The sequence below is a fragment of the Notothenia rossii genome (genome assembly GCF_949606895.1).
Source record: "Notothenia rossii genome assembly, chromosome: 9".
Taxonomy (NCBI): Eukaryota; Metazoa; Chordata; class Actinopteri; order Perciformes; family Nototheniidae; genus Notothenia; species Notothenia rossii.
In genome coordinates, this window is record NC_136907.1 from 29848886 (window position 1) to 29876127 (window position 27242).

General features: G+C 39.9%; 2 protein-coding genes across 4 annotated transcripts in view; both read left to right on the forward strand.

Moving 5' to 3' along the window:
• kirrel3a (kirre like nephrin family adhesion molecule 3a) overlaps positions 1–27242 on the forward strand; it is a 456972-nt gene that overhangs the window by 90543 nt on the left and 339187 nt on the right. The window lies entirely within an intron of this gene.
• On the forward strand, positions 18997–25584 carry LOC307019443 (uncharacterized protein). Of its 3 annotated transcripts, XM_079650346.1 has the most exons (7): positions 18997–19077; positions 20461–20543; positions 23152–23263; positions 23536–23600; positions 23915–23982; positions 24218–24261; positions 25482–25584. In XM_079650346.1, exons 2-7 carry the CDS (start codon positions 20534–20536, stop codon positions 25540–25542), a joined length of 360 nt encoding a protein of 119 aa, XP_079506472.1. In that variant the 5' UTR covers positions 18997–19077; positions 20461–20533; the 3' UTR covers positions 25543–25584. The 3 variants fall into 3 exon arrangements, 2 of the variants coding, with proteins under 2 accessions (XP_079506472.1, XP_079506471.1); XM_079650345.1 differs by lacking the exons at positions 23152–23263; positions 23915–23982; positions 24218–24261; positions 25482–25584 and adding exons at positions 21299–21433; positions 22534–22671 and having other exon boundaries at positions 23536–23906; XR_013802653.1 differs by lacking the exons at positions 23152–23263; positions 23536–23600; positions 23915–23982; positions 24218–24261; positions 25482–25584 and adding exons at positions 21308–21433; positions 22939–23134.

The following is a 27242-nucleotide window of genomic DNA, read 5'->3' on the forward strand; positions in this document are numbered from 1 at the left end:
ACGATACGTCTCCTTGCAGTATCAACACTAAGCTGACTTTTATATTTGATCCAATTGGTAGATAGGTTATATTTACACCATAACGGTGCACAGCTGATAGAAAGGGATTTTTTTTAAAGATATTATTTATTGAACTACCTTTCCAAATCCTCATGCAGTTGACTGTTACAGGTCTATACAGGTTCATGGTACAATGCATAAGCTTCAAATCGAGAGACTGAAACTGTATTTTCCTTTACCGTTCTGTTTTGATTTCACAAAAAAGTTAATAGTCATATTATGTTTGATATTATTATGTTTTATTAACTACTCCACTGGCTTTCTGACCCGCACCGCCTAGTGGTAAAAACACGTTATTGATTTTGTTGTTGAATAAGTTTTATTTGATGAAAACATCTAAATATTAAGAGTAGCCCACATACAAAATTGGGGGAAAGTAGAAGGCATGATAGAAATATAGAATAGAAAATATCAAGAAGATACTGTAGTGACCTCTACAATAAAACAGTTTAGTGCAGGATGTCCAAAGATATTGACAGGAGGATGTGCAAAACAGACAAACTAATAAGGCTTTATTTAAACATTAAAGAATACTTTAAGTTAAGGTCTTCTTTTGAATAAGAAAAAAACGTTGGGGTTATCCACAGATAAATATGAAGTCTGACAAAGTACTTAGCGTCCAATATATTGCATAGTTTATTTTGGCACTTGACAATCACCTTCCCTGAATTTGACTCAGGTGTAACTAAAGTCTGATTTAAGGGTTGTTTATATTTCACATCATTAATCAGAATCTGCAAAGTAACTAAAATAAATGTAGTGGAGTAAAAATACCAGGTAAACCTCTGAATTGTAGTGGAGTAGAACAAAGTAGTATGCTGCTTTAAAAAAAACATTTCCCAACTTGGGATCAATAAAGTATATCTTATCTTATCTTATCTTAAGATGATTGATGGCTACTGCCATATTTGCGAAATTTGCCTCCGAACCTTGACAAGTGCATGTTTCAGGCTTATCAATGAAAAACAGTAGGGGTCACAGACATAAGACCAGCTGTTAAATAAAGCTCTTCTGAACTTAGGTGTCATGTGGGTATATTAATTCACCCATTTATTAATTATATGTTTTAAATTTGATAACACCACTGTGTTTCGTATCCCCTAAACCTCCAGGGTGCACACAGTTTAAGGCGAGACACCCAAGGTGAATAGGGTAATTTTTTTTTAACTGAAAGATATCAGCTAGAAATTCATCCTGTTAATTACTTACAATAAGGCATTTCATTTTTATATTACAAGTTTTCTGAAATAGCATGTTTAAATATGCAAATGAGCCATTATCTCATTAAATATGTGCATATTTTAACACATTTCAGGAACCCAATTCTGAACATTGGATAAAGCCAGGTTCAAAATTCTTGTTCATTTTGTAGTCATAGAAACTAAGGCTTTTACGGAAGGGATTTTGGATATCTCTTTTTATCACTCCATAAATCAGAAAATACTGTCAACAGCCCTAAAATATCAATTTTCACCATGTTTTTAGGTATAAATGTTGTATATTTCAGGCTAAGAATGATATATGAACAAACCCTTCTGTAAAAGCCTTCATAATATTGATAGGAATATAACTGGCAGGTTTGGTGTATGTAAGTGCTACTGAAGTGGACATTTCGTACTCAGAGTAGGAGAAAAAACTCATTTTGAGAAAACGACCCTTAAAGATATGTATTGTCAAATTCAAAAAAAAATTATTGGAAGACACTATTTACAGACACAATATCCAATCTAATACTTACCAACAACAATATAGAACATATAAAACACAATAAACCTGAAAACTGAGTAACACAGTATATGACCTGATGAACAAAACCACAGTAACACAAACACACTGCGACCACAGTAACACACACACTGCCACCAGAATAACTGCCACCCTAGTTGTATGTCCATCCGTCCTACATAACACAGCCTAGTCCATGCCTGCTCCATAAGTAGGCCCCTCCTGCATCTCCTGCTGATGTCTTTTTACTTTTTTGCTGTGTTTAGACTCTTGCGCCTATATTTTAAACTGGCAGATGTAACAGCCTCAGCTTTTGAAATTCTAAGCAAATCATTTTCTCTCATTGCGCTGACAGTAACAGCTGTGCTCTGGAGCCACAACTTCTCCATAACAGCCAGCATGGCAGAGGCACCTTCATTAAAGGTAGAGATGGCCATACTTGCAGCTGCCTCAACCCTGCTTTTCCCCACAAAGACTGTTTTTGGACACCGCGCCCATATCCCTGAGTTGAGGCACTCGTTGGCATTTTGAGTACCTCCATGCTGAATTTTCTGTAGCAGGCTGTCACTTGACATGCGGTGGTACACAGGGATAAGCTTCTCCCGCACCTCTTGCTTTAAAAAGTTTGCAGCATGTAGTTTGTGGCTACCAGGTGTTTCCCCATTATCCTCTGCTTTCCTATACCAACACCAGGAGGGATTGCACCTGGTGTGTAAGGGGCTGTCATCTGTAGACATGCCGTGGGGGAGACCTGCCCATATTTCGGCCTTCATCTGATCAATTGAACCCTGGTTGTTCAGAATTGTGCAATGTTTTGCATTTCTTTGCAGTCAGCTCCCTACACCCTTCCCTCCTAACTTTCCCTGTGAACTCAGTTTTCTGAGTGCTGTACCCATTCGCTTGTGGGGATGATTGATGCACTCTAATTTCACCACTTCATGCCCAGGGTATGGATTCAGTGCAACCACCTCCCTAAATGCTGCGCTATCCCCATCTGACAACATCTCAGTGTACCGCACCTGGTGGCGATTCACAGACCTGGCCCACATCCTCTTGGCTGACTCCTGCTCCATTGCCTTACTTATACCTGCAAAGTTTCTTGCACAATCAATGTGTGTCTGTCGCCAACTGTCATACTCCTCCTCTGTAATATTTTACGCTTGCTTGGCATTTCCCTTTAGAGCACAAGCATGGCAATATGATGATAGGATTTCATAGTCTATCACAAATCCAGTAAGGATGTCAATGCACACACCTATCCCATAATGGGATGTGCCATCAAATGACACACTGATGTTTATCACTGAATCTGCATCCTCCCTCAGCAACTCTGCAACATCTGGGTCCACATCTGCATAAGCCTGCCTGACCTGCTCCCTTGTCCTGTGAAGTGACTCCAGGCCTCTCTCTATTTCTGCTACTAATTAGAGAAAAAGATAATTCAACTTGAATGTCCTGATAAGTTATACTCTGTATTCAATCAATCAATCAATCAATCAATCAATCAATCAATCAATCAATCAATCAATGTTTATTTATATAGCCCAATATCACAAATGTTACATTTGTCTCAGTGGACTTTACAGTTTGTACAGAATATCAGTATGACAATACGACACCCTCTGTCCTTAGACCCTCACATCGTACAAGGAAAAACTTCCGGAGAAAACCCCACAGTTTAAAGGGAAAAATGGGGGGAAACCTCAGGGAGAGCAACAGAGGAGGGATCCCTCTCCCAGGACGGACAGACGTGCAATAGATGCCCTTTGTAAATTGAAAAGATAATACATTTGCAACATAGGTAGACCAAATGTTTGGAAATGCATGTGTGTATAATAGGAAGATGAATCCACGAGGATATCCATCCAGGACTTATGATCCAGGACCACAGCCACGACTCAAGATCCAGGACTCGCAATCCATGACACAGGACCGCAGGATCATCCATGACTCTGGATCCCGGCGTATATAGACACCAAAAAGAAAGACATTTGGGGAAGCTGGGTTAATTGGAACATGAGACTACACAGGTATAGACAGAGAGAAGGAAGAAGTAAGATGTCCCCCGACAAACTAAGCCTATATCAGCAAAACTAGTTCAAGTTTTCTTGGTCTCAATCCTGTTTCTATACCTGTCACTCTCTTGTCGATAGGTTTTGAGAGCAAGTCCAGGAATCCCCAACACTTTGCTGATTTTCTTCAGAGCTGCAAAGCCCAAGCCTAACTCGTGCGCTAAGAGCACCATTCGCACATTCACGTCAAAAGAAACATCCTTCCTGGTTTTGTCTTGAAGACGCGTAGATGTGTACACACTTTTGCGGTACCCGCCATCACACAGACTGCACTCTAAAATTAAGCTGCTACAGAAACCATGCTTTTGCGGATCAATATTGACTTTGAGCCCTGTCCCTGCGCAATTTTGGACAAATCAACCCACTCAGCAGTTCATTCAGTTCATGCTGCATGAATTATCAGCCACTGCTGTGTGGCGCTATCTAAACCCTCCTGCTCTTTGGGTGACAGCTTGCGCATTGACACACTCATTGAAGGTATTTCAGGTTCGGGAACATTTGTTTTGTGTTGTACCTTGCCTCGTGCAAGTAACAATTGTTGTTCTCTTCTCTTTGTACGTTTATTCCGCGGTTGTTTTGCCATTTTGAGATTTACATTTTCTGTGAAAAGCTAAACAAGGAAGTGTCATAGCACACCACGTGACGCATCTGAAAGAATCACGTTGTCAGAAATTGACACCAGCCAATAAGATTTCGATATTTGGTCGGAAGACCCCTTTGTACTTTTACGATTGGTTGCTGATACAAAGGAAATGAACATTATTGGATCCGATGAGATTGTGCAGGAGAAATGGAGCTTTCCAGCGATACCTCTGATGACATGGTGCAAACAGCTGTCGCGGAACTTTATGTTACGTTAGAATGCTAACTTTTGGTGAATTTAGGAGAAATCTACAGACGCAAATAGACAAACTATAGTAAAATAAAGACCTAAATGTGTATTTTTAACGTTTTCCTTTGAAAAGCCTGAGAGAAAACATGTTATTGAATCAAAATAGCACAAAATCTAAAAATTGACCAGTGCATGAAAAATGATGTTTTTGCCTGCCGTGTCTCACCTTAATACTGGCAATTTCCAATTGTGGGAAATACGAAAACGTCTTATAAAGAGACGTGCCATGGAACATGTTGCACACAAGCATGTGTAGTTCTGGGGGGGGGGGGGCTGGAGCCGGGGGGCTGGACCCGTCCAATTCCAGTTTTGGAAAGACTGCCGTGGTTCTGTTCCATTTCATAGAGCTGTTCGACGCTCAGCGTAACCTTGTCGCACTGCCAATTCACAGGGCTTGATGACTAATCAAGGGCTTTGTAAAGCAAGGCGGATGTTGTAGTCCCAAACGATAGCTGGGGATTCTGGGTAGTGTAGTGTCTAAACTCCGAAAAAACTATTTGTTTCTCTGAATCGAAGGTTAAAAACACAAAAGCATTGTACACAATTTAAACCAATCTGATGTTTTTTAGTGGATGAGTAATGCAGATATCACTGTGTAATCATTTGACAGTGAGGGGAATATATCCGGATTTATTATGAAAACTTTGAGACCGGAAAAACTGTTTTCACCCACGCTAACTTTACATGGACCCTGGCAAGACCTCAAATGATCTTCGTAATATCTATCAAACTTCCACAATTTAGGATTTTCCAGAGAGGGTTATTTGTGAATAAACGTCCCTCCAGAGCGTTTGCAATGAACGGGCCGGGAGCATGTTGTTTCTTACACGACCACTAGGGCACCTCTAGTGGTCGTGTAAGAAACAACATACACTTGAAAACGTGTCTCTGGGTCGTAATAAGGGCATGAACAATAGGCCTATATGGTCGTTTTTTGTAGGAGGACAGGCTGGTTTACACGTGTGGTCCCCTCCATCCCCCCTTTAAACTCCAATATAGCCACCAGTGGCACAAAAAAAGAATCTTCAAAAGAGCAATCCAAATGTATTTGCAATGCTAAATGTAGTGTAAAGGTCGGTGGAGTGTGTCAGTTCTTTCTTCCATTCATTTGCAGCCATTATACTTTTTGCAGTGTATGCTAATAGTTTATTATGCTCACAAAATAACTTGCTAGAACTGGATCTACTGCTGCTAAAGTGTATCTGATTATGCCTACTACTGGGCTTAAGTCTTTTTTCTTGCACAGTTGGAAAGAAATAATTGCAGAAAATAACTGTTTCTCTACTCCTAGTGGTTGAAAAATCTGTATACAAGAGGGCATTGTGGTTATATCGCCAGCCCTTCCCTGTGAGCTGAGTTTGATGTACCCGTCTGTGTGGCTTGTACTCATGCACAGTGTGTCGGAAAACAAAGCAAGAACTGGGGAAGGAAGCAACAAAAGCAGATGCTGCTAATGAAAAAAGCACTGATGCAGGGTAAATGAGTAGGAACACAGTCCAAGGCTTCATTTGATTGCATTTCAGGAAAAGAATGCACCATGGCGACCCCAGTGTCTTTTACACATGCTCATTTGCATGAGATGCACTTCAGAAGAGTGTCTTTCCGGAATACAGATTACCACCAAGACAAAGGAGACAGAAGAGAGCTGTTTGGCCAACCCAGACGAGCTGTCACACTTTTTCTTTTTGCACTCTTGCTCTTTCTCACCATCTCCCAATCGGATGCTTTTCATGCCTGCCATCGTGTCGGAACCTTAGGACAGAAAGGGTTCATTTCTGGCTGTCCAAAGACATACCGCAGTATGATACACAGTTATTGCTGAGGCTGCCCGGATTGTGTTGTAAGAAAGCACCGATTCCAGTGAATGCATCTAATTATCCGGTGTGTATTGGAAAACAGGAACGTTTGGCTCCAGAAATTCCCAAGTGTGCGTCCATGGCTGCTGGACAGATTATAACTTGACAGAGCGTGTCCATCTTTCAGCGTGGCAGTTAAAGTTGTGCCATCTTGCGATAACGAATGATGATTCCCTGGCGGACTTTATTGTAATGTTTGTCCATCACAACCTCAGACTGTGTGATTGTTTATTAGGTAAAGTCTCATTCAAGTCTGATTTTGCCTCATGACAGCCCACTATCAAATTTGAATAAGCTAAATTAGCCTCCTGGGGGGCAGATCTGGATGATATATGAGTGTCTGATGGCATTTAAATCAGGCCTCTGCTACCACCTCACACGGGGTGATAGCACTGATGACTGAGGACTAATGACTTAACAGGCAAGGGGCTTAATCACTTTTCATTTAATGAATTTCCGGATATATTCTTTGTGGTATGGAGCTTGAGAAAACTTCAGATTCAGACTTCAGATCAGATTGAATTGAAGGTGAATGAAGCCAGGCCTGCAGGGTAGGTGTCACTTGAAAACATCGATGTGATGAATGAGTTGTGATCACGCTGTCGAAGCATGGCGGAAAACTTTTTTCATCCTGCTGCTTTTTATATCCCAACATTAGAATACTTTAAAGAAAGTTTTATTGCAACTTATTCCCAGCCAGACACATGGTCATCATAAATGCATATACCTGCATATCCTTCCACAGAGACGCTGTGCTGTGTATTAATGGCCTTCTCTTGACAGACAACTGTGCTTTGCTGTGCTGCTTTCCCTCCCATTTTCGCTTGCTGCCTCCTCATTAAAATAGAAACAAGTTGGAGGAATCATTGTCACTCAAACGGCCAGGCTATGTCTGTTGACTACACTTAGACTTACACAGCGACTCCTCACTCCCACTCATGTGTCTACATACGTGGCCCTTGTTTGTACGGACAGCTGGCACCCACTGAGTGACTCGGTGATCTTGATTGGTGCCTACAGTGACAAAAAGGTAGTGCATTCTATCCCCATCTCCCGGAATCCCTCCCATAAGGATGTGTTCACAGGGAGAGGAATTGGCTGCATATCGTGTTCCATATAATTCACAACCTGGGGAGCTGCACAACATCAGTGTCCTCAGAGAGTGACGAGCTATGTGGAGCCATTTTGGCATTCCTTGCAAGGACTTTTTTTCCTTCCACCTTCATTACTGAGTGTACCATGGGACATGAGAGAGGCAGATCAGCATTCCCATATGGAAAGCAACATGATTTATGAATACTAATTTAGTCAGATGTCGTCTTGTTAATGCAGATGTGTTATTGCCCCACAATGCGGGGGCCCTCAGCAGTGCTTCTTAATCTGGCTCTTTGTGTTACGTTTTTATTTTTGCTAGAGTGGTTGAGCTCTCCGTTCTGTCCGGAATACATTAGCCTCGGCAGCGAGCAGGCCAACAATGACCCATTGTTTCTTTACTGCTTGTATTGGCTCAGGGAAGTGTGTGCGTATGTGTGTGTGTGTTGCAGTGGTGGGGGAAGGGAGGATTGTCAATTTGTTTGGCTCATTAGCTAGTGTCCCTATTCCACAATGCACAGGTCTGTGTGTGTGCTGAAGCGTGTGCACAGACATGCATCAAGTGGGGGGGGGGAAATGATATGTAAAGCAATCCTCGGCTGCATCATGACATCATGTTATTGATTTGCCCATAGCTTATGTTTCCCCCCCTTCTCATCTTCCAGGTTGCTTCCTCTTTCAATTATACTTTCCACTTTTGTGAAGCTCGTGAGCAATATAAAGTGAATAATCCATGTTTCATGGATCAAATAACGTTAGAGGAAAAACCTTGTTAATGCTTGTCTTTCCTTAAAGCCTATTTTGTTCAGTGGTTTAATGGGATGTCTTGCTTAGATAAGTGATGTCAGAAAAAAAACTTCCTGTTCTTCTGTCAACTCTTCTTTGATTTTTTGCAAGGAAAATGACACTGAGAGAATGCTGGATGTCAATGCTGGTTGATTTGCTGATCATTCACTCGGGAGGAAATTGATGAGTTGATTCATCCTAATATCCTGCCATTTCCCATTTCAGGGAATAGTATCTAATAGAAAGACAGGTGTAATGAATGCAACCAATATTGAAATAAATCGGCCTAGGTCAGGGTTAGGCAACTCTTCAATGGCTCCCTGTAGCTTTGACAAAAAAATGACATTGAATCAAATTTGAGATGATACTGTGACACTGAAGTAATATGAATATTTCGTCAGCTAATAAATGCGTCACATCCGTCTAAGTCTATCTCCTGGCGCATTTTTACATTACATTACATGTTACTTGTTAGACGCTTTTATCCAAAGCGACTTATATACTCAATACTGTGGACAATCCCCAGGAGCAATTTGGGGTGAAGTGTCTTGCCCAGGGAGACAACGACATGCTGACTGCAGTGGGGTTTGAACCTGTCACCCCCTGATCCCCTGATCCGAACACCAGTGCACTAGTCCACTTCGCCACACGCCTCCCCGCATTTCCCTGGGTGTTGTTCGTCCTGAATTTTAGACCCCTGGCCTTGGGAAACTAATCATGGATAACTATAAAACAGTCACAAATGAAATTCAGCGTTTAATTAAGGGTTAGCAGATTACTATGCTTTTATTGACAACAATCCTGATCTAAGTTTATGCCTGAAATATTGTGAGAAATTAGCAAACCACAAAATAAGTCATCTTTAAAGCACACAGCATTTGCTGCTTCTTATGTTATAACAGAAAAGCAATAGACTTTCAAATGTTTTCTTAATTGTGTATCTATAGTTCACAGACCATTTTTTGTAGATTTTGCAATTATGTTTTGTGGCAGACCTTTTATTTGGTGGCAAAGGGTGCAAAATGACTGTTTTGATAGTAAAGGTTGTAAAGGTCATTACGACCCCTGGCCTAGGTCGTAATGACTACAGTAATTGACATAGTTGTGTGAAAACAGTTTTCCCGTGCAAGAAAGGATCATTTAAAAAAGTGTCAGGCAGAATCACTTTAGGTTTAAACATCTCATTAAAATAGTCTGGCTTAATTGCTTGTATTTATTGTACTAAATGAACTGTAACCATAGACTGTATATATAAATGGACGTAGTGTCTGTGACGTCGCCCATAGGTTTCTGCAGAGTTGCTGAGAAGCCCTTAGTAGGCGGATTCGGCCGCTGCCTTGTCGACAGCGAAGTCAGAGTCTAACTCCCGCCTGCTCCAGCCTGATCCAAATAAGGGCAAAAAGGCGGAGCCGAGGCAGCATAAGATAAGTCCGATATTTAAATAAAGAATACTCCACCAAGCACCAGCACAACAAACACGTCCGAGTTCAAGTTGTGTTCCCCGGGTCAGCCTCACAGCTGAGCCCCTGTAGCATCCTGGAGCTAACAGAGCTAACTAAGCTAGCAGAGGGGCAGAAAGCAAGAAGCAGCAGTCACCAGAGACCTGTCCTTCAAAGTGACCACGCCCTAATTTATGCAAAAGCTTTAAGACCTAATAAAACTAAAAGGGGTGCGTTATAAAAAAATGCACTCCCCAATCCATTGTCATGAAGGTGGAATATAACTATATCCAGAATACGTTTTATTGCATCCATGGGTAGAAACATGTTTATTTCTGCTGTAAAGTTGGGCATTTTAACATGGGGGTCTATTGAAATGGCTCCTTTCTGCAGCCATCTCCTACCGGCCAATAGATGAACTGCAGTTTGTGGTACTTCCTTATGGGCTTCCCGGCTCTGTCTAAGAGTTTGCCGCTTGACAGTAAAATTTTCACCAGATGTAAACACTAACGGCCCGTCTACACTACAGGCATGAAAAAATCTTGAAGCTGGGCGTGTCTGAAGCTTGGCGATTTTTTGCGAGCAACCAATCACATGAATCTCCCGCCCCCGACATACAAAGCAATAGCAATGTTAAAACGAAGTAAACTGGATATAAACTCTCCAAACAGGCGAAAAAACTACCAGTTTCACCCACTGTCTCTGCCACCTCCCTCCATGCCTGGTTCCTCCGGTTTGTATCCCGGTAAATAGTTCCGGTCGTAAAGAACCGGGTGATTTGCTACCGTAATATCTCGTTTGGAATATGAGGAAATGAACTGCGGTCTGGCTCTCCCAGTTTGCACGCGGTTTGATTGGCTGAGCTTGCACTGGCGGGATTTGCATAAACGGAATTTGATTGGCTGATGCCAAGCATCGCGCCTCAAAAGTTGAACATTGTTCAACTTTTGATGCCGATAGATGCTTGCAAAGCCATGCCATGCTCCCCACAATGCAGTTCGGCGAAGATTCAAAATCTTCTACGTCACCCCATTCAAGTGAATGGGCGAAGCGTTGAAAGCATTTTTTGATGCCTGTAGTGTAGACGTACCGTAACGGTATGTCCAAACGGCAGCGTGCGTTGAAGCTTGCCGGTGGGCGTGTCTGGAGCGCGACCAAAAACCAATCACATTAATCTCCCGCCCCGGACACACAAACACGCGGTTTGATTGGCTAGAGCTTGTACTGGCATATTATTTGATTGGTGCTTCCGTCGAAGCTTGGAAAGTTGAACTTTTCTCAACTTTCGAAACGAGCAACGGCGGCAAAGCGACGCGACGGAACCACAAGGCAATTTGGCAAAGCCTGACGTCAACCCATTCAAAGTGAATGGGAAGCTGCGTTGAAGCTTCAACGCACGCTGCCTTGTGGACGGGCCGTAAGGTTTCACTATCACTATACAAACAAGTGTAAGGGCCTTAGTCAACAAACAGGAGGGCCACATTCCAGCACTTTATCAAAGAAGCACTCATGGTGTTTCTATATCTTGACAACATAATTTACCACTCTAACTGCCGTTGTCTGATAGACTAGCATCGGCCCTTTGATTTTTGTATCTCTCTTGGCTACCGTCTTTGAGTTTGAGACTGTTTTTCAGCATTAGCCCCAACGTGGAGCTGTTTGCCGTCATAACTAAGAATGAGCTTCAGCGCTCAGTCTGACAGCCGGAGCGAGGAGGACGGTCTGCGTGCGGCGATAAAAGTACAACACTCACTGCTGTCCAACAAATATCCCACGAAAGGGCTTTTGGTCTTTTTGATGATAGTTTATATCTGACATGTACAGGTCAGGATAGAACAACACAGAAAAAAACAACCTTCAGAATCAGAAGGAGAATTCCTGAATGATTCTTGCAACGGGAACATATACAGGACTGTCTCAGAAAATTAGAATATTGTGATAAAGTTCTTTATTTTCTGTAATGCAATTAAAAAAACAAAAATGTCATACATTCTGGATTCATTACAAATCAACTGAAATATTGCAAGCCTTTTATTATTTTAATATTGCTGATTATGGCATACAGCTTAAGAAAACTCAAAAATCCTATCTCAAAAAATTAGAATAGTTCCTCAGACCAAGTAAAAAAAAAAGATTTATAACAGCAAAACACAATCAAACATTTGAAAATGTCCATTAATGCACTCAGTACTTGGTTGGGAATCCTTTTGCACGGATTACTGCATCAATGCGGCGTGGCATGGAGGCAATCAGCCTGTGGCATTGCTGAGGTGTTATGGATGCCCAGGATGCTTCAATAGCGGCCTTTAGCTCATTAGCATTGTTGGGTCTGGTGTCTTTCAGCTTCTTCTTCACAATACCCCACATATTCTCTATGGGGTTCAGGTCAGGGGAATTTGCAGGCCAATCGAGGACAGTAATGCCATGGTCAGTACACCAGTTACTGGTGGTTTTGGCACTGTGGGCAGGTGCCAGATCATGCTGGAAAATGAATTCCTCATCTCCATAGAGCTTTTCAGCAGACAGAAGCATGTAGTGCTCTAAAATCTCTTGGTACACAGCTGCATTTACTCTGGGCTTGATGAAACACAGTGGACCAACACCAGCAGCTGACATGGCTCCCCAAACCATCGCTGACTGTGGGAACTTCACACTGGATTTCAAGCAACTTGGATTTTGCTCCTCTCCAGCCTTTCTCCAGACTCTGGCGCCTTGACTTCCAAATGAAATACAAAACTTGCTTTCGTCTGAAAAGAGGACTTTGGACCACTGTGCAACTGTCCAGTGCTTCTTTTCCTTAGCCCAAGTCAGACGCCTCTTCCGTTGTCTTGAGTTCAGAAGTGGCTTGACCATGGGAATACGGCTATTGTAGCCCATTTCCCGGACACGTCTGTGAACAGTGACTTTTGATACCTGGACTCCAGCTTCAGTCCACTGTCTTTGAAGCTCCCCCAAATTCTGGAAGCGACTCTTCTTCACAATGCTGTTAAGGCTGCGGTCATCTCTCTTGGTTGTGCAGCGTTTCCTGCCACATTTCCCCCTTCCAACAGACTTTTTGTGGATGTGCTTTGAAACTGCACTCTGTGAACAGCTTGCTCTTTGAGAAATTTCTTTTTGTGTCTTACCCTCCTGATGGAGGGTGTCAATGACGGTCCTCTGGACAGCAGTCAGATCAGCAGTCTTCCCCATACTTGTGATTTAGTTTACTGAACCAAGCTGAGTGTTTTTCAAGGCTCAGGAAACCCTTGCAGGTGTTTCGAGTTAATTAGACGATTCAAGTGATTCGTTGAACACCCTACTAGTATACTTTTTCATGATATTCTAATATTTAGAGATAGGATATTTGAGTTTTCTTAAGCTGTATGCCATAATCAGCAATATTAAAATAATAAAAGGCTTGCAATATTTCAGTTGATTTGTAATGAATCCAGAATGTATGACATTTTTGTTTTTTTAATTGCATTACAGAAAATAAAGAACTTTATGACAATATTCTAATTTTCTGAGACAGTCCTGTACATTATTACAACAGCAGAAAGATGATGCTGATACAAAAAAGAGAATAGACTTACATGTAAAAAAAACAAGGAAGAACTAAGTATGCACACGTTATTAATATTTTTTTTTTTAAAATAGCACATAAGTACAAAATGGTAAAAAAAAAAAGTAGCAGTATGTTTAAAAAAAAGTAACCATATATAATTAAAGAGGTAGCTGTAACTGTTTACAGATTGTAAATAAATTGAAAGAAAAAGCGTGAATTGCACGAGGGTATTGCACAACATTTTATATTCACATTCAGTGTAATTGCATATCAGGGGTATAACAGTGCTCCATTGGTGACATTCCCAGCCCTTTTCTGAAAAGTCATAAGATGTTCAGCTTGCACTTTTTTTGGAGCTGCTGGCACGGCGCACAGAAAAAAGGCGATATTTGCAGAGTTTTTTCTGGAGGCGGCTCCTTTGCTTGTCTCATGCAATAGGCCACAAGTTTTCTACACATCACACCTCATCTCCTCTCTTGCAATACAGCTGAAGGAATATTTTTGCATGCCCGATCCATCCCTGGCAATATTCTGCAGCATTCATTGCCTGCAAGAGTATTTCATCATATGGCTGGTGGTCAAAAACACTCATCTGTGAGGAAAATAATTCCTCTATGGGATGGAGTAACGCAGAGTAAGCTGGAAGGAAAAGAGTCCTGGGGTGAGCTGTAAACCACTCAGTGACTGGGAGAGAAGAGTTTATATATCCAATCCAATAGTTTGCTAAGTAAGAATGGAATGTGATGAGCAGAGTTTCGGTGTTGGCTAAATATGAGAAACTTTACAGTTTAATCCACTTTGACTTTTGCTCCGCTTGCTGTGTGAAGAGAATGAAAGAAGTGAACTGTGTTACCAATTGTAAAAAAAAACGGTAATGTAATCTCAGCATTAAAACCAGGAGTTATAGTATTTTCAAGAAAATCAGTTTACCCTTACTATTATGCAAATGAAGGCTGCAGGGATCATTGCAATCTAATAACGCTATAACATAGAACATACATCGTTATGATATGTTATAGAGAGATGGATGGATAGATAGCGGCAAGTATATATACAAATTCACAATATAAAGAACATATATTACTAGAGTATAAATGATACACAATATAACGGAAATATTTAACTTGCAACTAGACAAAGGAGCTTTGCAGCATGATGGAAGCAGCACACAAATCACTGTGGATTTCCAGCAGCAGCAACACCATGTGCTTAATGCAGTGTGCTGGAGAGGGGGGCATTGTCCTGCTCATTATGTGTATTGATAGTTGAATGAAAGTCCCTGCTGTTCCGCTTGGCTTTCTAATGGACTCAAGCTGCATGTCTCTCCTAATGGAGGAACTTTTTATCGGTTGAAGAGAGAGTGAAACGTCCTCAGTAATACTGCCGCTCTTACTGGTAGCTCTCGCTCTTAAGATAAAAAGCAGAAGCTTTCTTTTTATTCCTCTTCTTTCAGCCCCGCTGTCTGCAACCGTCAAATGGCATTTTCCACGTTGATTTGAAAGAAAAACCTCCAAGCAATGAACCCCTGTTTTCACCTCTCAACGTGGCTTGTGAGAGTCTCTCCATCATTTATGACTGGATGTTGTCTAGTATCGCTATTAAATTAATCATTGTGGTGGGGCAGCCCTACGAACAGATTTGTCATTGCACTACAGCCTCTGCATTAATTATTAAATCCACTACGGCTAATGCTCATTTGGTCATTCAAGGACGAAATGTCTCTTCAATCTGTTTTGAGTGGAACACCTGGGGGGTAGGCTATACTACGAAGCAGGATTTTCGCTTAGCCGGCTAACTTCAGGGAAAACTCTGGGTTACGAAGCTGGTTCTCTTTTTAGCAGGCTAGATCTCCATGGTAACTTCTGTGCGGCTAACCTGCCCCGGAGCAGGTTAGGTTGCAGGCTAAGAGCTCAATTCAGTGAAAGCACTGCCTGCTGATCAATCTGAGCTCAGTGTGCGGAGTTTAAAGCGATCAAGTCATATTACAGAAGAAAGGAAATACAGAAAAGCCGCCGTTGCAGGAAAGACGGCCGGCAAAAATTACCGACTGTGTGAACGTGAAAATTAATAGAATATCACCTCCCATCTTCAGAGAAATCTCACTATTATAACATTAGCGTTAAAAAGCTTACTTAAATATCTGCCACAACATAAGTAACCGTATAATGTATCATATATTTCCTTATCTGAGTCAGCTGAGCCGTATCTGGCCGTGCAACACTTACAGTGTCACATACTGTATTATGAAGTATTATTTTAAGCAACACATTAAGTTGACGAAACACTCGAGACAAATGTAATTAAAGTCAGATCCACTCGTGTCTTAGACGGGGCAGTGATATCATAAACCTGTTAATGTACGCATTCAAACACGTTTTCTTTTACCAGCTGTATTCACCTTGCAGGTGCAGCTATGTGGCTTTTATCCTGGATAAAGTGTTTAAGTCATGGATGTTTAAAGTTTAACTTCTTCATTATGTCTAATATTATAGTTTACTTTTCATTCAGGAAGTATGACGCTGCGCTGTCAGTACGCTTCTCCATGTTTGTGATTGGTCGAATGCTCCAAATACCACCCCTTTCATGTGAACACGCACCTAACTAGATAGGGCACGGCTGGATTGAGCGATGCACTTGATAACCCGCGTCCAGTGGCGGCCGGCCCATAGGGGCGCTAGGGGCACCGCCCCACCTCTTCCCACATACAAAAAAAAATATTAAAAAAAATATTAAATTAAAAAATATATATTTAAAAAAGACCTTTGGGGACAGGGATGATAGCTCATATATGAGACTTCAAAGGTCTTTTATTTTGAAACTGTACATCAGAATGTCCTGATTCTTTCTGAGTGACTACATGGGGTGTCCTGCTATCACCCTGGAGTGAGATGGATCTATGATACTGGACAGTCTTTGTTTTATTCTCATCCAAAAACAGGTATGATAGCTCATATATGAGACTTCAAAGGTCTTTTACTTTGAAACTCTACATCAGAATGTCCTGATTTTTTCTGAGTGACTAGATGGGGGGGCCTGCTATCACCCTGGAGTGAGATGGATCTATGATACTGGACAGTTTTTGATTTATTCTCATCTAAAGACAGGGATGATAGGTCATACAATAGAGATTTCAAAGGTCTTTTATTTTGAAACTCTACATCAGAATGTCCTGATTTTTTCTGAGTGACTAAATGAGATGTCCTGCTATCACCCTGAAGTGAAATGAGTCTTTGATACTGGACATTTTTTGTTTTATTCTCATCTAAACACAGAGGGATGATTTTTGTTTACTCTACCGTAATGCATAGGATATTCGCGCACCGCAATATCACGTGAGGGCTGGCTTGACTAGGTTTTCCCGAGTGGAGGCTGGCTTGACCGCAGTTAGTTTAGCATACTCAGCCCGACTCAGCCTGGTTGTTCCTGGCCCTAGAACCACGATTTTATGGGGCCATTACATCACCAGAAGTCCCAATTTAAGGGGTCATTTCTCCCCAAAAAATTATGTTTACTCACTATATCAACAGCCCCACCAAAAATATTTTCCACCAGCCGCCACTGCCCGCGTCGTAGTACCGTTTAGCGAGAGCGCTTGTATGTTTTGGATTAGGCCAACCGGATAACTCAAACATATCCAGCTTAGGTTGAACCAGCTTTGTAGTAGAAGCCTCTGATGAAAAATCAGCTTATTACATGCAAGGTCTCCTGGAGGACCTGAGCCTTTCCTCTGGGCAAATTGAACCTTGTGGTCAGCATCCAAATAATTACATGAATAAGTTTTTTCTTCACTGTGATTAAATCAACCCACTCTCTTCAGTCTGCGTACAAATGACATGACTTTACACATTGGAAAATGCGTGCAATAGATACGCTAAAGTCCGATTTTGCGTGCCTATCATACGCCAACTATTCCCATTGAGTTCTGAGTCCGAGTTTTGCGTGCATATGAGACCCATGGATACGGTCGTGTCTGAGAAGACCGGAAGCTGTGTGGTCCATAAAAACATGTTAATACTCAATATCAAGCCACGATTATTGATTTTATTTGTAATCTTATAATGTCTGACTTTTTTTGCCGTCCGTGAGGAAAATAAATGGGGCTCAGAGCCTCAAAATACTGAAATCTGTATTGTTTTTAATCTTTTTTTCCTTCGAATTTGTTATCCTTTTCTAAATAACACACTGTTATTTACTCAACAATAACACACTATTATCCTTGTTTTTATTTATTCGTTTAATTATATAATATTGGGCTTTTTAGCCGTCCGTCAGGAACTGATTTTCCAAATAAAGTCACCGGAAACAGATGTAGGCCCATTTCAAGCTCGATGATTTGGATGTTGTAGCCGCAATGCACACTGGGATATGGTGTTTCCCACATAGCACGTTTCGTTAAAGGTCCACTGGACGCAGCGCAGTCCAATTGACCTTTCGCAAAGCCACGCCCCTAAATGCCCGTAGTCCAATCATATTCGATCACGTGCGCGGCTCCCTGTGGAAGTCCAACAAGCTTAGCGTTCAAATTCATTGCGAAAATGGTGAAGCGTTGTGCTTATGGTCTTTGGAAATCGGATAGCAGATATCCCATAAGCTTAGAGGGGGGGGTGATATTTTACCCGTTTCCTAAACCCAAAACCAGAGAGGAGAGATGCCGCCAGTGGATAAAGAAATGCGGCAGGCCCCATGCAAAGCTGAATATGGCGAATATCAACAAACACAAATACGTTTGCTCCAAGTTAAATACGTGCTAACGTAGCTAGCTAGCTAGCAAAGATTACATTCACAAATTAACTAACTAATTTAATTAACTAATTTCACTAACTAACGTTAACTAAAGTCACACGACTACAGCTGTAAGCTGTGTGCTTCTCGGTCATTTTGACCATGTATATCACTTGATGCATAATAATGTCTGAACAGCTGAGCTCCGTTATTAGTCTACCTGTGGTCAAAGTACAAACAAGAAAGCCAACAGGCAATCATTCATTTATATTTTGCTTTAATCTTTGTAGCATTTTGTTAATGGAAAGCCTACTGCCGACTTCCCTAATCCTGCTGCACAAGTGGTCACCCCGACCCACACAAAGGAACAACAAGGTGGATGCAGAAAGCCACCAAGGAAACGGTAGTTAACTTTCGACAAACTACAACATTTAATGCCTCTTGTGATTGTATTGTTTTATTCCAAAATAATAATAATAATTCCGTCGAATTTGACATACAGCTCATGTGGTTTTTCACTCTTGCACTGCGACCTGTATGCAAGTGCCTCTATTGATGTTGTGCCTCCCTCTTTTCTAATGTTTATGCTGTGGATATAACCCTCCATAGCGTATTGTAGCCCCTTTTTTTCGGGACCTGGAGGATATTGCTGCGTTATTGCTCCAAAATGAGTCTGTTAAGGCGACTCCGACGTTACGGAGACCCTCCATTATGGCTTTGTTTAACGCATCTGGCTCTCAGCTTGTCGGACTAGCAACAGTAACCAAGGGGGGGCGTGGCTTTGCGAAAGGTCAATTGGAGAAGGCGATTCGCCATTAAAAGAAGAAGAAGAAGAAGAAGAAGAAGAAGAAGACAACATTGAACCCTCCTTGACACGGAGTTCCTCGAGGTAAACACGTTTTCTGTAATGTAATAAAGACATTTACAGTGTTTTTTAAAAATGATTTCAGCTTTTGCATCACTTTACACAGCACCATGTGTCGACATACAAGCTTACGCGTGCTAATTATTTGCTAGTTAAACCGTGAACTGCTCAGTTAGCGTCATTGAGTTAGCCTTAGCTAAGGTCTGTCGTTTTACGGAACTGTTGCAGTTTAAAATCAATCGATAGTAACATAGTTGATCATGTTATGACATGGTTCTTCAGTTTTTTTTTACTTAGCCTGTGACAGCAACACACACGAACAGACTGTGTTAGTGTTATTAAGTAATGGTAGCCGACTGAACCCGCTTTAAACGCATTTGCAACCTGATTTAATCCCAAATGAGTGGCGATTTACTTCTTATAAATCATGTTTGGCATGTTAATGCATACATCTGTAATGTCACTTGGTATCCCTGTTTAAGGTGATTATCGTACATAATACTTTACTGAATCCAGATCAGTATTCCGGGTTTTTAAGCTTATTTTCACTCTTCGAGCCAATCTGAGGTCTGCTCAGATATTTGTCCCATTGATATTTAAACAAACATTACTTGCCGATACACGATCCGGTCCACATAAATTGTGAGTTTAGGACTAGGCCTATATGGATATGTAATTTATAATTTAAATCATATGTACATGTCGTGCTTTTAACCTAAACGAATAGTGTATAGATAGATACTTTATTCATCCCAAATTGGGAAATTATTTCGTTGCAGCCCAGTGTTTTTGGACATTACAAATTAATAAAAAATATGTAGGAGGAATATAAAATACAATACAAATAATTAGCATAAACATTGAATATATTCATATCAACAGTAGCTCGAAAGAGTATCTGTATAATAGAAATATAAAAAAATGTGTATTACTCTATAATAAAAATCGGGAAAAAAATTATGAATAAAACTGAATATATGAACATTTACTTCAGGAACATAAGAGCAATTTAATATTAAGTACTAGTTTGACTACAGTAGAGTCTCTATCTAAAAAAACATGCATTATATCACGCAATAACAGATACATTTTATGAACAAACATGATTTGAGGTTTATGATGATAGCTAATAGAAAACATCTTATCATGCCAAAAAAAGATTACACAATACGTACTGAATATTACCAGAAATTGAAAGTTATTTATGATATTACACTGGAATTTGTGATTTTTAAAGTGCTACTAATTGAACTTTGATATCACACTTAACATTATTTTGAAGTTGAATTCAATCAACATCATTTGACTTTAGTAATCATACATGGTTATATGGAAGAATTTTAGTTTTGTGTCATGCCAATAACTATATGTGATACATGTGATGTTTTTGTTTTGTTCATAATGTAGCAAAGATGCCAGGTGGATCCACAAAAAGACAGTGCCCCCATTGTTTGGAAAAATCGAACTGCGCAAATCGTAGATGCACAAAGGTAAATAGAACTATATATATATATATATATATATATATATATATATATATATGTATATATATATGTCTACTAAAGTATTCATAATAATACAGTCTATTATACTGTCTCTCGGACAAAGCCATTTTCATACATAAATGGCAGTTAGTTTTGCCTATAAATATCTCTTTGTTTTCTGCAAAACCCAATACAATAAAAGTGGCGAACAAAGTGGTGACTTTTTTCTAACAAAAGCCGGAAAGAGTTTTTTCACTCCACAAATGTGCATCACAGTATAGGTGTTTTTTAGAACATTACATTTACTGCATGTGCCTGTTCCATTGAAAAGTTTGACTGTTGGTTCTTTTAAATAACAATATTTTGATTTTAAAAAATGAATAATATTTGATTATGATTATATATGAGACCATATAATGGACATTCATAGTGTCAATTAAAACATGAATTGCTACAAATAGTTAGATAACGTGAATGTGGCCCCTCTGTATACTGTTAATTAGATATCCTAACTTGGTTAGCCTGCTGAATAAATGATCCGGTACATTTACTCGGTAGCATATTTTGTCAGTCTGTACAATCAGTTGAATTTAATTGATTTTCCGATTCATTTTTTTGGGAAGTATTATATTATATTATAATATATATGGTTAAAAGAAAGAAATAAGCAATAATTTGTTTCCCAACTGTTTATAACTGTCTTTCTATCAGAAAAAGTAAGTATGTCCTTCCTACTCCCTCTTTCCCTCTCACTTCCTCAGTGTGGGAAGATGTTGGAGCTGAAATCAAGGCACACGGCCCGTATGAAGGATTTCCGGCAGAAAGCAAAAGACTGGGCCCAAAAAGTACACCGGTCGAGAAATCAATCAAAGATATTCGATAATTCTGCCCTGGTGGTAATAAATATTTTATTTTATTTTGGTCAGCCATGGAAGGTTACTGTCCCACAACATTAGAGAAATATTAATTGAATCTATATTGTACAGGGAAGGAACAACTTTTGAAATGTAATTCAATTATGTGTCAAGATTTCATTAACCCAAATGCATTTGCAATATTTCAATAATTAGCTAGTATAAATATAAAAAACGATACATTGACTTTAGCCCTTTCAACATTGTTTGCCATTCATCCCCACCCCCAAAGCAATTTTAGACTAAATGTTCTGACTCACCAACCAACATCAAAGAACTAGTAGCGACGTATGGTATCCTCACGTTGCCTACGTTTAAGCCAGAAGGTCAAACACCACACAGATTAAGACCTACTGCCAACTCTCACTTCCACTCTGCACCTGCATAAGAGGATTTTACTCTCCATAACAGCAGTAGGCAGAAGTATGTCTTCCTCATTTCAAAAGGGACAACAAAATACATAAGGCTCTAGAAATAAAGGCAATGTTTGTGATACACTCTTTAAAACATTTTCACAATATTCTCCACTCAGCTTCATGTTGGGAATATCTGAGTAATAGAACGACCAGATGAGATAACAAATTAAAATACTTTGTGTGAGCCTTTGGACTGTAGTAGTTAGTTTTCCTGAAGTCCGTTTTTCTTCTTCTGCACAGATTTCCTTAAGCTAGCTTATTTTGCAGACAGCTCTGCTGCCAATTCAACATGTTGAATCATCAGCAAAGGTTGTTGGGAATGGCAAAAAATGCCAATGATGCGGGACACACCACAAAAACATGACCGAAGGCCAATGCGGTGTGGTTAAGAGGTATCTCCTTTGGTTCACTTGTAATGTGGTAGAGTGAATATAACTTCATGGCAGATGCTAATGAATGGCAAAACAGAACAGGAACACAATTGTCTCTTTAGAAAATAGTAGTGGTGTTGCTCTGATAGTTCTCTCTGATTAAGACACACTATAGAGAGTGGACTGCCAACTCTCTTTTTTTAAAGTCTTGCCTTTTTAACACTGCCTGGAAAATCTATCTCTGTCTGTATCTATTTGTGTGATGTTTGTCTATATGTTTTTCTTTGTTTTTAAGGTCGAAAAACTGAAGGCCCTTGGGTACTTTCCCCTCCTCTTCTGGGGGAAGTACCACAATAAAAATAAGAAGTGGACGGCCCAGCTCCAGTGCCCCTTCGAGCTGCCACTGGTGGCCCATGCGGTCCTGGAAAAAATGGTTTGCCTTTTTGAAGGCTTTTTAGAAGGTAGTTCACAGCACATTCATGATTCTTTATTAAGTTTAATCCTGTATTGTGTACCTATCCAGATGGATCGGATAGAAATGTCAGTCAGATAATATTTTAGACAACCTAAATTGGTTTTGGGCAATTCATTTATTCCTTTTTCTTTGTTAAACTTTAATATTTTTTGGTTAATCATATTTTCAACCCTGCACTACATCTTTAATGACTGTCTTGTTTGTCTGCTTTGTTTAACTTCAAAGCATGGGATCCTGAGACAGAGGGTCTAGGGCAGCATGAAAGGACTGGAGAAGAAGATGACCAGACAGAACAGGGGGAGGGAGGTGAAATGGATGAGACTGAGGGAACTACTGAGATGCAGGAGATGGAGACAGAAGGGGACATAGAGACACAGACGGACAGATTAGCGAGTGAAGGACTGGAGAGAGGAGAGCTGGAGGGACAGAAAGACTCAGAGGAAGAGTTTGGACCGGTGGTGGCAGGAGAGATTGAGGCAGGCAAGGAGAAAGAACAGGTGGTGGAAGTGGAGAAAGAAGAGTTTGAGGCAGAGAAAAAAGCAATCGACAGGTAGGTATCAATATAGAATATATGATGTAGAACAATGAGGGAAATCTTGAGTCTATACAATATGAGATACACAACGGTTAAAAAAAAGTGCCAGTGTAAAAAAAAAAGTACAGTAGCACCACCAACTGGCCTCTAAGCCAGAAGATTTTTCACTCTTTGCTTTTCCAACTTTTTCTTCAAATGTAAGTGTTCTCGCAAGTACTTCCCTGGTTTGCAAAGCACACACCACATGACTATTGCAGTTAACACTTGATTTTTGTTTCTCTTTATAGAAAGAGAGCTGTTAAAATATCAGCAAAAAAGAAGCGAGGCAAGAAAAAACAAAACAAGGAGGAAGGTATGAAAAAAAATAGAGGCATTACAGATCTGTAATAAAACAAATATACAACTTTTGACATAATAGTAGTTCTTTTGATTCCTAAAAAAAGCTTTGTGGCACATGGAGATAATCTGTGGTTCACTATGTGGTCATTTGTGGTACCCAAGAGGTGCTTTATGTCATATAAAGTATGGGAAAATTATGACATGCATTTGTTTGAGGCCTTACAAATGGTGTTTTTCAATTTGAAAACCCAACTTAAAAGTTTGCAAGACCATACATGATATCAAGTTTTGGATTTATGGACAATTTAATTTCATGTTTCTTTACAGTGTGTGAATATCACAGCAAACTGGACGCGTTTCCAGTGCAATCTGTGTCAAAGACACGTGAAAGCAAGGTTAGTAGCTATATTGTTTGCATGAAGTACACAACAGGTATGGACCTTCAACACAACAAACATAATAGTTTTCAAATTGTTGAATTTTGTCAGAAATTCAACAATTACATGTTGAGCTGTTCTCTGGGAGGTCTTACATTAATCCAAACATTTACCATTTAAAAATGCAATGAAGTATTGAATTATAAATTAAAATAATTAATATTTAGTTTTTGTCCTCTCTTCTGTTTCGAAGGGCTGTAAAGAAGTGCTGGTCCATTGGCTGCCCTGCCCTGCAAGGTAAGTTCAGATTTCTTGTTTAACTCAATTGTCAATAAATTGACAGTTCGGCCTAATTAATAATGGAGTGTAACAGGTACACCTGTATGTTTGTATACCTTATGTATGCCATGTGATCTTTGTAGTGTATCTGTGACTCTGGTTGTTCTATGTATACCTGTGTTTATGTGTATTCTCTCGACTGCCCAAGGCAAATCTCTCACAAGGGAGACAATAAATCTCTATCTATCTATTTAAGAAGTCAGTTTTGCCATGAATTGTGAGTTATTTAAGTTCATGTAATAAGCACCTGCACCATTTTAAGTTCAGAAATCCGAGAAATCGGGGTTGCTTTGTAATTATAGACTGAGAGAACTTAAAGAGGACATCGTCTGTTAATTTCCAGGTTCATTAGTATTACGTTTTTCCTGCTTAAATGTTCAAAAAGCTCTTTATTGTTCTCATACTGCCTGTGCTGCTGCACCTCTTTTCACCCTCTGTCTGAAACCAGAGCCAACCGCTTGGATACGTCCCGCCCCTTAGTCTATTACGTTTAATGTAGGAATTAGTTTCAGTCAGTTGTGTTGGAGAGAAAATCTGGGGGAACTTTTTCTATTAAGCTTTTGCAGGCCCTTTACATTCACAATTACGTAATCAACACACTACTGGAAATGGAAAACCCCAAAAAGCACTATTGGGCCCTTTTTAATATGTGGCATTGGTGATAGCCTAAAGAGAGATGTAGCTTTGTCAACACCTAAATCTACTGTTAAGTGTGTTTTTACTAATAATAGTTACGAAGACTTAAATGACATGCTAAATTGTGACCCGCTTGAATGTCAACAATGTCCAATATGCAGTTATGGTCATCATTATTGTTGAAGGAATCAGGTGAACTGCTTATCATAGGATTAAAATAATGCAGTATGGTTTGGGGTAAACAATGTTTAAAACACTGCTGTCCCACAGACAACATTAAAAAAAAAAACACGCTGAATATGTTTCGGTGGTTGGAAGCTTAGCAGCATAAGGATCACCCTCAGTTTCCTTGGAAAGTCGGAACAAGAGTAGGCACTAAAGGCCCGACCGACAGGCCTAGCATCCAGGATTTGAAAACAGATCGTTATGTGTATGGCCCTTCTTAGGATTGAGAAGACATTTGAAGGGATTTTGTATACTCAACATATTTCAGAAATTGAAAAAAAATGTCTAACTGTTTTTTTGCCTTGTTTTTCTTTCAGCAAAAAGACCTGGCCACCATCCTGGGAACCGCACATGAATATAAACATGACAGTGTCCTGAATGTTAGTTGTTGTGTTGTAAATTATGAAGTTCTGTTGACGAAATAGTTCATTTAAAAAATCTCATAAATAAATCATATATAAATATATTTGAAATCAAAATAAAAGTATTTGTTTATAAACATCTTGTTTCATCATTTACAGTGTTAGCAAGGCACTCACCATATTGTTCAATACAGTCGTGATTGATACAAGTTATGATTGATAAAACTAGTAAATCTGTCAGATTTGACCCAAAGACAACAACCCAACTTTGTAGGCTGTTTTTTTTCCTCATTGCTATTGATATCAATTAAGAAATTAACTTATAGGGACATCCATAGCTGGTCAGGGTCAGGAACTTTCCAAAAACGACAGATCTTATAGGACAAAGTTTATTGCTCACCTCTGTCCGGCAGAGGCCTCTTTCAGGTGTAGATTCTGAGACCATTTGGGACTCCAGCCTCAAGTATTTTGAATAATTGATTGTTTGATGGTAGGAGATCTTTAAGGTATAAAAACATTTTATGCCTTCAGATGTGGGCTTTACTGTATACCTTTTTTAACTACAAAATACACAAAAATATACACTGAGGGTCAGGATTAGATAACACTGCTGAATTCAACCCGGTATCACAGCAAGACGTGAACATGTGACGATTTACCATGCTGGGAGACGTGAAGATGTCACGATTTCGTCCCTTCAAACGTGACAGTTACACGGTATTGTGAAAATGGAGAAACAGTGGAGAAATACCCGGAAGTGCCAAGCAAATAAAATAATACTTTATTCCGAGTGTGCTTGCTTTTCTCTTTGGAAGTCATCACTGTTGGGGAAATATTTTCCAAGGTCCATAACTTTGAACCAGTTTATCAGTTCAAACTGTCCTGACTGAGCACATGCACCTGTAACCTTGGTTGCTGTGCTCTCAGTATTCTGTCTCCCTGTTCCTGCCTGTTGGATCAGCTGATAGAGGAGTTATGATTATATCTTGTTATGCACAATGTTGATTATTCTCTCTGAACTAGCTAAATACATGGGTCTAGGGTAGAGTTCTTCAGAATTGACATGGCAACTCTAACGTGAAGTCAGAACCTCTGGCTGCTGTGACATGTGATGTGAATTCTCCGGACGATACTCCTAAATAAACCATCAGTGTTTGACATCAAAGCTCCTGCTCTCCTCATGTCTCTCTGAGTCCTGACTCTCCATTGCTACAGAGGTTTCCATTACAATCACATAAATGCATTGTAATACACAGTTCGGCTGCATTAAATATTACACATCTGCCATAGTCCTTTATTTATAGAGCCCTGACGAGAAGACTTCTGGACAAACTGAATAACTGCCGCCGAAACTGAATACGTGACGTGGATCATAAATATATCAACAATTAAACAACATCTTATATTTATTTTCACAAAATACGTCTCCTTGCAGTATAAATACTAATTCTGCTGAATTTTATATTTGATATATATTTGGTAGATAGGCTTTATTTACCCCATAATGGTGCACAGCTAGATAGATAGAAAAGGACACCTAGTGGTTAAAGCACGCTATTGAAACTTTTAGGGGGAAAGTAGAAATGATAGAAATATAGAAAGAATAGAAAAAATCAAGAAGATGCTGTAAGTGATCTCTACAATAAAACTGTTTAGTGCCGGATGTACACAGATATTAATAGGAGGATGTGCAAAACAGACAAACTAATAAGGCAC